General features: G+C 34.6%; 1 protein-coding gene across 2 annotated transcripts in view; it reads left to right on the plus strand.

Annotated features, from left to right (window-relative positions):
- Positions 1-2,003: 2,003 nt before the first annotated feature.
- The window catches only part of LOC131056706 (uncharacterized), a 53,595-nt gene continuing 41,418 nt past the window's right edge, over positions 2,004-14,180 (plus strand). The window contains exons 1-3 of one of the 2 annotated variants that reach the window (XM_057990954.2): positions 2,004-2,166; positions 2,331-2,682; positions 4,158-4,198. In XM_057990954.2, coding sequence (XP_057846937.2) covers positions 2,607-2,682; positions 4,158-4,198 — 117 coding nt within the window. In that variant the 5' untranslated portion in view covers positions 2,004-2,166; positions 2,331-2,606. Of the gene's footprint in view, positions 2,167-2,194; positions 2,683-4,157; positions 4,199-14,180 lie in introns of those variants that run through there. The other variant, XM_057990955.2, reaches the window with a different exon arrangement.

Below are 14,180 nucleotides of genomic sequence, written 5' to 3' on the forward strand. Positions count from 1 at the left end.
AGCGAGAATATATTTTTTATTTTAAATTTGATTATGACTTTAATGAAAAATGCACAAAGTACTATAAAGATGTCAACTTTTGCATTACATTTATATTTTTATTGGTTTTTGTAAAGAAAATAAAAGGTAAGGTAATTATGCCCTTTGTTTCTTTTGGGTTTTTGAGTAAATCAATATTAATTAATTTTTCTATAAGAATTTGTTGGATGTTGTGTTTTTAATATGGATATTTAAAATAATTTTACTTTTAAAATTTGATTTTTTTATTGAGTTGGTTTTGTAATGATGATTACTTTTAACTACTTAAAAGTAAATTTAGTTGTGAGAAATATTTTGAAATAAAGATCGGAGGAGAGAGAAAAATAATAATATTTTTTTGGAAGTAAAATATATTAACAGTAGGATTTGTTTAAATAATTAAGAGTTATGGAGACATACATAAATATTGTGAAAATTATTTTTAACTTAGAATTGAAATTATATATTTCAAGAAATTTAGAATTATGCATTAAAATTTTATGTTTGTTTTAAGGATAAAATATTATTTCAATATTTTGACCAAATTTATAGTTGTATATTATTCATCTTAATTATTTTAAAATTAAAGAATATATATTTCATCATATTTTTAGAACAATTTTATAATGCTTGCATTATCCTGTTTTAGCATTAGATTAGTGTGAATGCATTTTTAAATATATAATGTTTTATTTAAAAATATTAAAATAGATAGTTGCAATTTAAATTCCAAATATAATTGACAAAAATAAACATATTTTTTGAACAACAGTTATTACAATGTGTTAACATCACACTCTTCTAACATAGTACAATATTTTAAAGGGTTTTCCTTGTTATTTTCAAATTTATTTGTTTTTACTTAAAATAAATTCATTTTGTTTATGTCTTGGATTGCCATTCAAAATTTGAGGTAAATTGGTTTACTGTTCAAATTAAGTTCCATTTATATGGGACAAATATTACATTAGGGTTCTTTTGCCTATCAAATTCACTAAGACTTTTATTTCTTATTTATAAATTTAATTTTGGTAAGATCCCCCTCCACGTGATTGACATCTATGTAATTGATAGTTTCCGTTTTGGAGTCAATCTTGTTGTTCTATATTTATGAGCAATGATTTGCAACTACCTATATGTCATAATATTTATGAATTTTTTATTTATAAATTTAATGTCAGTAAGATCCCCCTCCACGTGGTTGCTTACTCCAAGAATGACTTCTAGTTTAGATGCGTGCTTACTCAGAGTTGTAATTTGATGTTGTATAATGATATAGATGTTGACATCTATGCTAATCTGATAGTTTCCATCATTTTTTTTAACTGTATAGTTTTGGAGTCAATCTTGTTGTCATATATTTATGAGTAGTGATTTGCAATAACCTATATTGCATAATTTGTATGACTTGTTTACTTAACACTCATTGCGTGTCAGTTTAACATTTAGATTCTTTGAAAGATTATCCATCAACACACTTAACCACACAAAGGTGCCAACCCAACCATTGCTGGTCTGAGCTGTTTGTCTTATTGAGCTCATCATATTTTTAAAAATCTTCTTAGTTTGTTGTTTTTAGCTGATCTCATTCAGATTGCTTCTTTAAAAAAAATTCTTCTAAAATTAAACATACTTAGCACGTTAGTCTAATCAACAATTCTTTCTTTGAATCTGAATAATATAAAATAAAAAATTATAAACAACCTAAATTTTTTTTTTTAAAATTTTTTTATCAAATTTGAAGTTCTAGTAAATTCACTATAACTGAAATAATTTTTATATAAATTATAATTATTTTCTCATAATAAATTATTTAATAAAGACTAATTTCCCTAGAAAAATCTATTTTAACTTAAAAAAAACCTTCAACTTAAAACTATAAGGTACAGACCTTTAACTTATAATTTTAATTTATGAGGCTCTCTTGCTCCAATTTATAACGACAAAAACTATATATATTTTCAAAACTCTATGGTTGATCGCTGTCATATTATACATGCAAAGGGAAAGATAAAGGAAAGAGAAGGATTTATTCCAATATAATATTTGAGCAGGAGGAAAGAAGAAAAGGAAAAGATGCGATCCCCATACCCTTTGCCGCCTTTCACTTGCATATATTCCTGTACCATGAAGCACATATGTTCTTAGGTATAAATTGGCATCTATAACCTTTCTCATAAAAAAATTCCACTTTCAATTGCAATCTGGTAGTCCACTTTTAGCCGTTTATAATTCCAATCTATTGGATCAAATATTTTTCTCTTCTATAATTTCAATATATTTGCATCAATTTTGGTGATTTATAATTGCAGTCAGATGAAGGGCTAAACAATCTCCTACGACCAGCGGGGCTGGTATTATATACCCAACCGTGGACAAATTCTTGATTGGAAGGGAATGTTGGGGCAACGGTCCTATGATCTATGAATGGGCTGAATCCATCTGCTGAAGAATCCATGTTCAGATCGGAAAAATAGAATGGGGTAGCGAAGCAGAACACTGGCCATTTTATTCGGGGGTTGTTGTCCTCTGTTGTGGTTGTTTTCTTTATTTTGTAGAACTTGTGCTTTTAATCACACATTCTTGCAATGGAGCCTCTTGTGGGAGAGAAGTACAGATTGGGGCGCAAAATTGGCAGCGGTTCGTTTGGAGAAATCTATCTTGGTGGGTACCTCCAAAACTCTGAAAAATCAATCTCTGTCTCTGATCTATGTACGGTTGGATAAGTTTGAGTTTGTGGGTGCCTCCAAAATTATCAGAGACGATTAAACTGATGCAATTTTCAATGGGTTCAATGACTCTTACCTTTCCGGTGCTTCAAAATCTCAGAGAAATCAATCAATTCATGCAATGTTTTGAGAGTTGAATAACTTTACCTTTGTGGGCGCCTCCACAACTCAGGGCAACCATTTATTCTTTTCAAAATATACAGATAGCTGAATAGTTTATTGGATAGCGTATCTGCTAAATCAGTCATGTAGGGTACAGTGCATTAGAGTCGATTTATAAGCAGTGATGTTTGTTGCAGTTTCTTTGCATATGGAAAACGATTGGTTAAGTTTATATTGGTTGTTTTATATGACATTCCAATGCACGGTTTTTAGATAAATTTTCACATTTAAGATGGTCACTGTGACTTCTTAATCTATGAATTGAAAATTCTATTGCTTAGGGCAGTTACCTTCAATCAGCATTGGATTGACTGATCTAGAGGCAATATGATTGAAACATTTTATTTTGCTGTTAATGAAGCCAACTTTTTCAGGTCTTTTGGTTGGCATATGCTTCAACAATCTTGAAAATGCTTTCATAGCGATTTGTCCTTGTTTATAAAATTGAAAACGGAGATTATAAACATTGAATCGAAGAAAATTACACCTGTCAAGCCTGAGAGAAATATTTTGATATCCATCCTTGGGGGAGGTCGAATTAGTGGTATGTAATCATGGCTATGATTGATACACCATCTGTCACTTTGGGTGATAGCTGCAACCATTGAACTAGTTAGGAACCAGAGGCCGGCCTCAAGGGAAATGAAACTAGGTTTTTCAAAAAAGAATACCTTAAATTGTCAGTTGTATTATTCTTCACAGTAGAGATGTTTATAAAACATTCAGATTGAGTACCTGCTTCAGACTTTAACAAAGTTTTACGCTGAGGTTCTGCGTGATAGCTAAGAAGTGCTTATTTATGATTTATCATTTCTGTGAGGTTACTCTTTGGCTTAAAAGCCATGGGTTATGGGGATCTGGCTGTTGGGCTGTCAAAATATTTTAAGGAGATAATTAGCATGGCTTAGAGAAAAATCTGAGATAATTATCAGTATTAATTTATGCTTACAAGTTCTGTAAATAATACTGTAACATTTAACATAGGACCATATGAGAACAAAGTCAATGTTCAACAAAACCTTGAGGGAAGTTTTAAAATATCAGCAATCTTGGTTAGAGTTAGTCGTGAAAATGTGGTTTTGCATAATCTTTCTTTTGATATTTGAAATAAAAAGATATGTTCTTTCCACTTTTAGATAACTGCATCTTTGTTTTCTTACAAGAATTATTGAATCAATATATATATTTTGTTGTGCTATTTCATAATTGAAACACCTTGTTTATGATTTATTTGTGTTTTATTTTCAGGAGTCAATATTCAGACTAACGAAGAAGTGGCAATCAAACTGGTATGTCCATCTTATTTCTTACGAGGCTCTCATGAAAGTTAGATGTAGGCAAATAGGCAAATATTAAACCACTTATCATGTAATTTCGAGTGGTCTTTAAACTATTATTGTCTCTTGTTGTGATATCGAAGTTTTATTTACATTGCCACCTTTGTCAGATATGTGGTGTGCAAGCAATACTGGAATGTGATCTGTAACTGCATATCCACAATTAATTCATCATATTGTGCTACTATCTGTGGTACATAATTTTTGTTTTTGAAATTTTATGTTGTTGTTCTCTTTTAAGTTTTAACCATGCATAGGGATTGGTTTCTTTTGTCTTAACCATTGTGCATAGCTATCCTTCGTAGGATTTTAACAGAATTAGATGAATAATGGGGCTCTACATTAGTTCCTCTGTTATAGTCCTTATGGTAACAGCTAGATTTGATGCATTAGAAATTTATTGGGCCAAATTGCCATTTTGACATTTCAGTGCATGCCTTTGCTGATTAGGTATAATGATTTGCATGTTAACGCAATGTTAATATAGGGAATCTTGTATTAGCATTTTTTGATTTGTTGAATCTTATATTTTAATATCTTTACCTTTAAGCTAACCCCCCATATTGCTTTGTTTGCACTGCATTTTTAGTTTCTCACCAGTGGAAGAGTTAACCTACTTTAGCAGATATTTGAACACAAAGTTTTACTGTTTTTATATTTTTAAATGTAGGGTACACACTCAATTTTTTGGTTGAGACGGGGACAATGGGAGGGAAGTTGGTCACATTGTCAATTGTTGGCCATTTTTCCACCCATCAGTTAGTCTATGATGAGTTTGTAAAGTTATATGAATATAGTTCAATAGCAAATATTGTTCCACTCCCACCCTCCATATACACATTCTTCAAAAAGTAAATAAAAATGCAAAATCAGTTTTAAGACAAGAAAGTAGCAAGCTCAACAAGTATGCATGGCTCAAGGTGCTTCAACACAGGAAAAGTTTACAAGAAGTAGTTGCTTTTAAATACAACAAAATAAGAAAAGAATAAACTGATAGCGAGCAGGAATTCTTATGACCCTGCTGGAATGCCTATGGTCAAGTGTAGCAGTTGTTAAGAGCAGGAACACTTTGTGGTGATCACCTTGCCAAGGGTAGTAGATAAGTCTGTAATGTAACATGTAAATGGTTTGGGCCGAGTGACCACTGTAATGAGAATTGCCCAAAGCATGTCCCTGTATGTTGATTTTGTACACTAGTGTATGATGTTGATGACAAGAGGCTAAGAAACTGGCAGAGTACCTAGAAGTCAATATAGACTACCGGCATCATTGCAATCCCAAGGAGAAAGTGCAGGATTTCATTCTGAAGGCTTTGGCCAAAGCAACATAGCCCATTTTGAAGAGAAAGGGGGAGGGATCCGCTGCTCTAGGGAATTTAAATCATGGGGTCAAGATCACCCTGGCCATCTAGGAAATTTGAAACTCTTTCGCTGTTAGATGTTAACATTACCGAGTCTTTACCTGATTATCATGGGTTGCTTTGAAATCTTTCATTGCATGAACATGAGCTTAAGGTAATTGACAGTTACATAGAAGATACTATTTCTGTGCATGAGAACAATGGGGCTGTATTGAGCATCAAGATCTTGATAGCGGTACTAATTGTTTGATGATCGGGTAGCTGTAAACACTATTTCTAAAGACACATGGGTCCAGTTAATTAAACTCACACTATGACTTTGAGTTTTGGTCAAGTTAACAAATAATATTTCACTAGAACCATTCGGATCTTGACTGCAAAATAGGTTCAACTAGCAGGAAATATATTGTGTACATTGGGAGGAATGACAAGTCTAAGCAACACCGGAGGAAGATGATAAAGAAAAAGACAACAGCCTTAACAGGTTGACCACAAAAGGCACAATAAGGTTATCATAAGATCTGCTCCTTTTCGTGTTATGTATGAACAGGGAATCATACCAATTAGACATGTACTTGCCATGACAAGGAGGATGTATATGGTCAATCTTAGGGGCCCTAATATAGTTGGCTTACTAGTAGATAATGATTTTGTGCAATTTCTTATCATGGGCCATCTTTTATTATTGTTTGTTTGATAATTAAAAGGGGTTTCTATTGGGGCCCTCACCCTTGAAAACTAGCATAGTAAAAATATACAGAGCAGCTGAAAGCTGAAAGGAGAAAACACTACGGCTACCAACAACTAACTACACTGCCAAGTCTGAAACAACAAAATGAGCCAGAAACAGCAACAAAAGGAAAGACCTTGATACCATTAGACAACACAACAACCATTAACAGCTCTTGAACATCCAACACCAACAACATCCTTGTGGTCACAAACCATCACAAAAACACCATCCTTCTCAAGATAACTTTCAATCCACACTCCAGATAACATCTAGATCCCTTCAAGTAGTCTTCCTGGCCTAGCTGAGATAACATATCTTCCCTATCAAAATGTTGGAGCATCCGTTGTCTAACCACCTAGTCCAACATCTTATCTTCTAGCCCTCGATGAAAGTCTTCTAGAATGGAGACACAAGAATGCACTGACTCTTGTATCACCAATTCTCATCGGCCGAAGAACGTCTTTGATGAGAGAAAGAAAATTGGTCTTTAAACAATAAAAACTTACCTTCAAATGGTGGTTTGAGACAAGGCCTTTGAAATTAGGCACCACACCATTCCAAACACTACCAAGTGAAGAAAACTAGAGCACAAATAAAGTGAAAAGAAAGAACTCTTCAAATAAAAAGGCCAAGTGGGAGCCTCCATATGTAACATGACTTGAAACTACCAAATCTCTACATGTTGTTGGAAATATGGAAACAAATCTCCCCATACAGATGCATAACTAGGCATTATTACTCTTAAAAGGAAGGTCCATCCTATCACCAAGGGGACCTGACAAGACCATAGAACAAAAAAGGGAAAGTAACTAGGCAAAAAGGACAAGAAGGGATCCACCGCAAGACATTGTTGAGCCAAATAGTTTTCCAACTTCATAATGTCCCTATATCTATGTGAAAAGAAGACGCCATCTAGATTCTTACAAAGAAATAATGCTTCCTCTTTTAAGCTATTACATTTCCAACTGGTACATGACCCCTTACATAAGCCTTGGATAACAATAGAGGGATCATCTTGCACAATTTGTTACTGACAATTGAAAGTCACTACCTAGGAGATTCCTTCAATAATTGCCACTCATTCAGCTTCATTATTTGATTAAATACCCAAAATGAAAGAGCTACTTAAAACATATTTACTATTAGAGTTATGAGAACAAACTTGTTACCATCCAAATCCCCTTGGATCTTTGTTGCATCATTGAGGGATCCCCAATCCATCTAATTTCATTTTGTTGTCAATTTGGGGAATTCAAACATCAGAATTGATAGTCTTTAATGAAGATTTTTGATGTTTAGAGAATGACAGAATCCTAGCACTTCCAAGATTTTACCTCTCTTACATCTTACCATCTAAGCTTGTAGCAATTGTTAATGTTTTAGCAGCAGGAGATTTCATTATGCCTGTGATGGTTTCTTCGTACACTTCAAAGAGAAGCTGATGTGTAACGGCTTCCTTGATAACTGTCACCGACCTGCATCCTTGCTGGCAGCGTTTTCTTTCTATTCCATCCGATGAAAGGGTTGGTTGAATCATCACCTCCGTGGTTCTTTTGGTTATTGTTTATGTAGCGGCATGTATAGTAAATGCCGACAAGAATATTTCGTGCGAGAAGTATGGGCGTTTCGTACTCCTTTGCACTGGCCATTTTTGAGCATTGCCTTGTCTCCTTGAGTGTGTTGCGAATTGTTTTCGTGCAGGGGGTGAAGTTCAGATGTGAGAGACTATTTTATATATGCATCAGTGATCTTTCAGAGGATGAGTTTTTTGACAGTATTTTCTGTAGCATTTCTGTATCTTCTTCAGCGTATATTTCTTCTCTGTCTTCAGCGTATGATTATTAAATGTTACAGAAAGCTTATGTGCTGGTCATATTGTAGAAGCCTTCAGTTTCAGATATTATCGGGTTCATCTTCTGATTGTTAAGTATTAACAATTGTGTTTAGATCATTCAGTTTGAGAGCATTGTACTCAAGTTTGTACCTTCAATAAAGTTTGATTTTTGGTGTGGCTGGGTTTTTCACCTCAGGTGGAGGGTTTTCCCAGGATAAAATTCTGCGTATCTTGTTCTTGTAAGATTTTCTAAGTTTCAGATTGCTGTGTCTTACCTTTCTTATTCTAACATTAACGGTAATTGCATACCTGAGAACCCCAAAGTGAGGTAAGGTGCTCCTTGGCTTCATCCAAATCATGAGAGGTAGAAAGAGGGGGATTGCCCATCTCCAAATCTAACTGAAAGTCTGTCATATGTCTTTCACAGATCCTAGGAAAGTTTTGAACCATAAGGTCTCTAGAAGAGGCCTTAAAATTCTAAACAAGAGGGCCTTGAGCAAAATCATCAACAAAAAGAAGCCTAAAGGATTGCCATTATTCAAATATTTACCTATAAAAAATAGGGTTCAATTTTATTGTGGTTCTACTAGAAGATGCCGAGCCAACTTAGCTCCTTGGACTAGATTATGCAAGGCAAGATCCATAATACCTGCTGCACTTTCTTCTTTGTTACTATGCACCTTCTCCCAAACCAAATAGGTGATTTTCAGTACTTTGGGATGTCTTGCCACAGAAATTTGCAGCATACAGACTTTATTGCGCCATGCAAAGACTTTGGAATAGGAAAAAAATACAGGAAATAATAGTTATTGCTTGGAGAACGACCTTAATCTTTAGTATTCTATCTACCAAGCTAAACCATTTGCTCTTCCAAGCTTCTAGATTGTCTAGAATTGTACTCACTATCTCCTTGGATAATTTGTCTCTAGAAAGGCCAGTGAACAATGGGACATGGCAAAGAAGTTGCTTGGAAACCAAGCAAAAGGCTTATTGTTGGCTAAACTCACTGGTTGACATTATAGAAAAAATCTTACATTTCTCAATACTGATAATTTGCCTCAAAAGTCAAATTATATTTTCAAAAGATATGCATAAAGATATTGGGTTTTGAGATAGACCCTTCTTCAAATAGGACATGTCATCTACAAATTTCAAACAAGTGATAGAGTTTACAACCATAGAAGCTGTAAAACCCTTAATGTTACCCACTTGCTGTTGCTAGGAAAAAAGTGTCCTCAAGGTCTCTGACATCAAGACAAAAAGATATAGAGCTGGAGGTTCCCTTTTTTTGATCCCTCGAGAGTGCTGCAAGAAGTTGAAAGGGCTCCCATTTAGAAGGGTAGAGAACTTAGCTCTAGTAATTGAACTCAAAAGATTGAAGCACTTTACCAAACTTGTAGGATTTATTTACTACACTTGTGAGATCTTTGTCTAGAATATTTGAAAAACTCTAAAAATAAGCTAACTTAAAGGTATTTGGACTAGGTGCTTTTTCACCTTTGGTGCAAATACAACACTTCACATTTTCTCTCCATCAAAAGGAGTGAAAAGCATCTTATTTGAATCGTCCAAAATCAACTATGGGATATAACAACCAAGAAAGCTTCCACCATTTCAAGATCAAAGATCTCTAGATCCAAAAATTGCGACTCAAAGCAACTTGCAACCTCTTGAGTGATCTCACTAGGACTAGAAAGAAGAATATCAGCACTTGAAGAGATACTAGAAATATGTTTAGAATTACAATAGGCTACCATAGCAAAATGGTAAAATTTTGTATTTTTGTCTCCCTCTGATATTCATCTCTCCCTCTACTTTTGTCTCTATAAAGTTTCCTCCTTCCAAAGAATATTTTCTTGCTTGGATAGGAAGATTCTTCCTCGAATAGAGTGTTTGTCAAATCTTTAGAGTTAATAGCCTCACAGACATGTGTTAACTCATTTCCTATCCGAGCTTTAGATACAAAAATATCTCCAAAAACTGTCTTGTTCCATTTCTTGAGGTACCTTGTCACATAATTCAAAATTTGAGCAAAGTAGATCATATGGGAATCTATCATAATAGGCAAGAGTTCCACCAAACCTTCAAAGCTTCTTTCAACTCATGAAGATCCAATCACATCAATACAAACTTAATGGGACATCTTGAAGGAGGATGATCTTGACAAACTTTAAGCTCAAAAGGAAAGTGGTCATACCTTGCAATAGACAAAATGGGCAATTCTAAGACCCAAGACTATCTTAACCAATTCAAAGAGACCAAAACTTGTCTAGATGCTCCACAATGTAAGAAAAACTTATCTCTAGTTGTTTCAATAGAGGGTGCTTACTCTTGGAATTACATCTACCAAGTTGTTATTATTTATAAAAGCTTTGAAGCCTAATTTAGACAAAGTAGTTCTACAAGAACCAACCTGCTTAAATCTAGCTGTGGAGATTGCATTATCATCACAACCTACTAGGGTCAATTGACAAAAAATTTCCTTCCAAGTTTTTCTTTTTCAAATTAGGTGATTAGTTAGGGCTTGTGAGATTTTGCCAAGATCAAGAGCTCCATGAAAAGTACAATAGAGAGACAAAATAGATGATAGGAATAAACTGTATTCTATCAAGATGAAAATACTGATCAACTGGATCATCAATCAATCACATACAATGAATATGAGCCTGCTTATAAAGGCAAGGCTATATGGATATGTGAGCACACAAACATGACATGTGGCTCAATGAGAAACAAGGGTAGGTAGGAAATAGGTGTGGTAGGTAAGAGAAACAATATAATATTCCACATGAGGTGGATCACCCACCGAATGTGGAATGTAACAACAAGATAAGACCACAAAAGGTGGAAATTCTCCTACACACACTATCCCAATGTGGCACAAATACCCAAGTGTCTCATACCCAAACTACTATGATATGCATGTACCTAAGTAATCTTAAGTAAGGTGTAATAATATCCAATATGAATAATTAATTACACCAACATGGCTGAACATGTTGAACAAAAAATATGTAATATCCTCTTGGAAAGAGCTAAAGGAGTAGCCCAACTCATTTTGAACATGAGAAAGAAGCTATGCTAGGTAAAAAAGAGTAGAGGCCACAATTTTATTAGGCATCTTAATTTCCTAAAGAAAGAACCACATGAGGTTTACACTATGAAGGTAGGGTTTACATCAAATTTCTTTTTAATGTTTCACTTTTCTACATCAACTCCACTTTTGAAAATGATTTGAGTATGCTTTGTGACAAGTGGTGGTGGGTGATGAGCATTCGGATCTATTTGGCCTCGGCATACACCTATTTGATCCAATCAATTTTGGTGCCAAACTTTTGTTGCATAAGGTTGAAGGAGTGGCAACACAAGGTGCCCAAAAGATGTGTAAATATTGCTCTTTAAACAACAAACTAGCTGCTCTACAATTTTTGGCATTGTCTATTATGACTTGAATATTTTTTTAAGGCCCCACTTCCTCTATTGTTGTCAAGAGGATTTTAGCAATAAATGTGTCATCATTAACCTTTTAGAATCCACTACTTTCAAAACATTGCCTCTTTAGGGGACATTGTGAGAACATTGATCAATAGCTGTTTTTTGCATCCTTCCATCTATCATCAACGACAGACACCGCTAGTTTGGCGTACAAGTCTCTAATGTATTTTGGTGAATCCTCGACAAGCTTCACCTTCTTTTCTAATCAGGTGCTACAGACTTTCTCAAAACTCGGGCCCTAGTTTTTTTTGTAGGACTCATTAATTTATCTCACAATTTGTTGCCAATATTCTTAGAATGCAACATTAAAAGACAATCCATTTGCATAGGTACATCTTGCAACGTGTTGATTGGCAATCGCTTATGTGTAATGGCCACATTGTGAAATACCATTTCAAACGGTTCATTTGGTGTCTTATGTGTAATAGCCACTAGTTGTTCCTTTGGTGTGGCAAAAAATGGGTGGTTCTCTACAAGTTTAAGATTAGACAGGGTAGGAAGGGGCCTCATTCCTCAAGATCCTTTCATTGCCAAAGGATGCTAGGACTTGCTTTGATGAAACATGTAAACCATGGTTCCTTGAGAAAGCTTTGATGCCTTGTATAGAAATGGCACACAAATGGGCTTTCAATCAATTGTATAAGCTTGAATACTCGATGTCAAACCCATTGCAAATCCAAACATAATTGCCAGCATTTCAACATATTTCCAAAGGGGAGAATTTGGTTTTGTTTTGAAATAGGGTTGCCTATGGACCTAGAATTGGCTGCCATTTTAATCCCCATGGCAACAGTTTTGGTAAACAAGACATTCAAAACAAATGAAAACAATGTATATATATGCCATATGCCATATGCCATAGATTCATAGAAGAATGAAAACAAAACAAGAGATGTTTTTAAAACAATTTTTCAAAAAACTAAAATCCAAAAAACTTGGCTCTTGTGCAAAAAATTTGGCTCTTTTGCAAAATCTACCTCTATAATCTCCTTGGAAGCAAAAGGGATCTTGCACACATGTAGGAATAGCAAACCAATGATTTTGAACACATGTAGGAATATCAAACCAATGATTCTGAAACCTTCACTAATCAATCTTCAACTCTATTTGTGCAATGCAAGCAAGAATGACAACTCAACAAGAATGAATGAATGGTTTTTGTGTTTTCCATTCACATTGAGGTACAACTAGTCTGTTTTAGTCTTTCAAATGCTTTAGAAGTCACTTCTTAAGCTTAGGTATTTGTTTGGATCCATCATAGTCAAAGTTAATTGCCAAAAAAGATTAAACAAGGAAAAATATTAACAAAAGATTTAAATCGATGTGGGTTCACTTAATGATCTAGTAGATTTTTTTGGTTTTGGTGTGCGTTCGCTGTTAGCTTGAGTTTGTTTGAGATGGACACATAAAGGAAAAAGTAGCCTCTTGGATGACCTCCCAACTAGATTGAAGTGGATCTCAAATTCTATATTTATTTTGATTGGACCCAGATATGGGGGGCCTTGAACACAACATGATAACTTAGGTCCTAGCTATCAACACAATCTTTGAAGGGACAGGATAAAGAAAGTCTCCTCTTCTTGGAACCTTCCATTCCCAAACAGAACTGCATTTTCTCTAGTTGCCAAGACTGACCCAGAACCATATTGATGGAAGGGGAACTGTTGATTCCAAGAGTGTTGCCTTGGAGACCCACGGTAAAAAACCTGCTCCAATTTAAATTTGGAATTTGAGAAGTCTTTGACTGAGAAACCAAGTAGATCTTCGCTCTCGAGACTCTGCTGCTTCCACCTACACAATACATGAGAAAGGTTGTAGCAAAAAGACCATTTCCATCAGTCTTGCATAGAGGATTCTTTGATGCCATGCTCCTCGCCTATAATGGCCTTCTTTTACTATATTCCTTAGTGCCCCTATTTCTGCTCGCCATTCATACATATATAAATATCCATCTTATTTTATTGTTATCTATTGTTGTACTTGGAAATTTGGAGAATTGAGCATCTCAAAATAGTTGGGGATTCTCCATTTCAACCAGGGCTTGCCTCTTGTAGGACAAGCCTTGAAGCTTTTTCTTTTATACTTTAAAACTCTTTCAGATTTTTGCTATTCCCTGAGTAAAAAGATTGCATTTGGCTGTTTGAAATAGGAGATGAGGAGTGTATTGATGTGTTTTTTATGACATCTCGAACACAGAATAAAATACCGAGTATTCTATCCTCTCTTGAACAAGGAAACCTAAAATGCTAAACTTTGTGATCAAATAAGGCAACCCCAAGGTTTAGAATGTGAACAATCGACTTTAATGATGGATAGACTCAGTGAATATGATTTGATAGTGCTTGTAACACAAAGGGACTTATGCTTTGCTGGAACTGGAACCAACTTAACTTCTCAAACAAAGAAAGATAAAAAGGGATAAAGGGATACAAAATCTAATCTAAAGCCTAACAATGCAAGAAATGATTTCTGACTTAGTGAAACCAAACCAAGCTTTGCTTCGCCATGAGGA

This window comes from Cryptomeria japonica, chromosome 7 (genome assembly GCF_030272615.1).
Source record: "Cryptomeria japonica chromosome 7, Sugi_1.0, whole genome shotgun sequence".
In the NCBI taxonomy this organism is placed as follows: domain Eukaryota; kingdom Viridiplantae; phylum Streptophyta; class Pinopsida; order Cupressales; family Cupressaceae; genus Cryptomeria; species Cryptomeria japonica.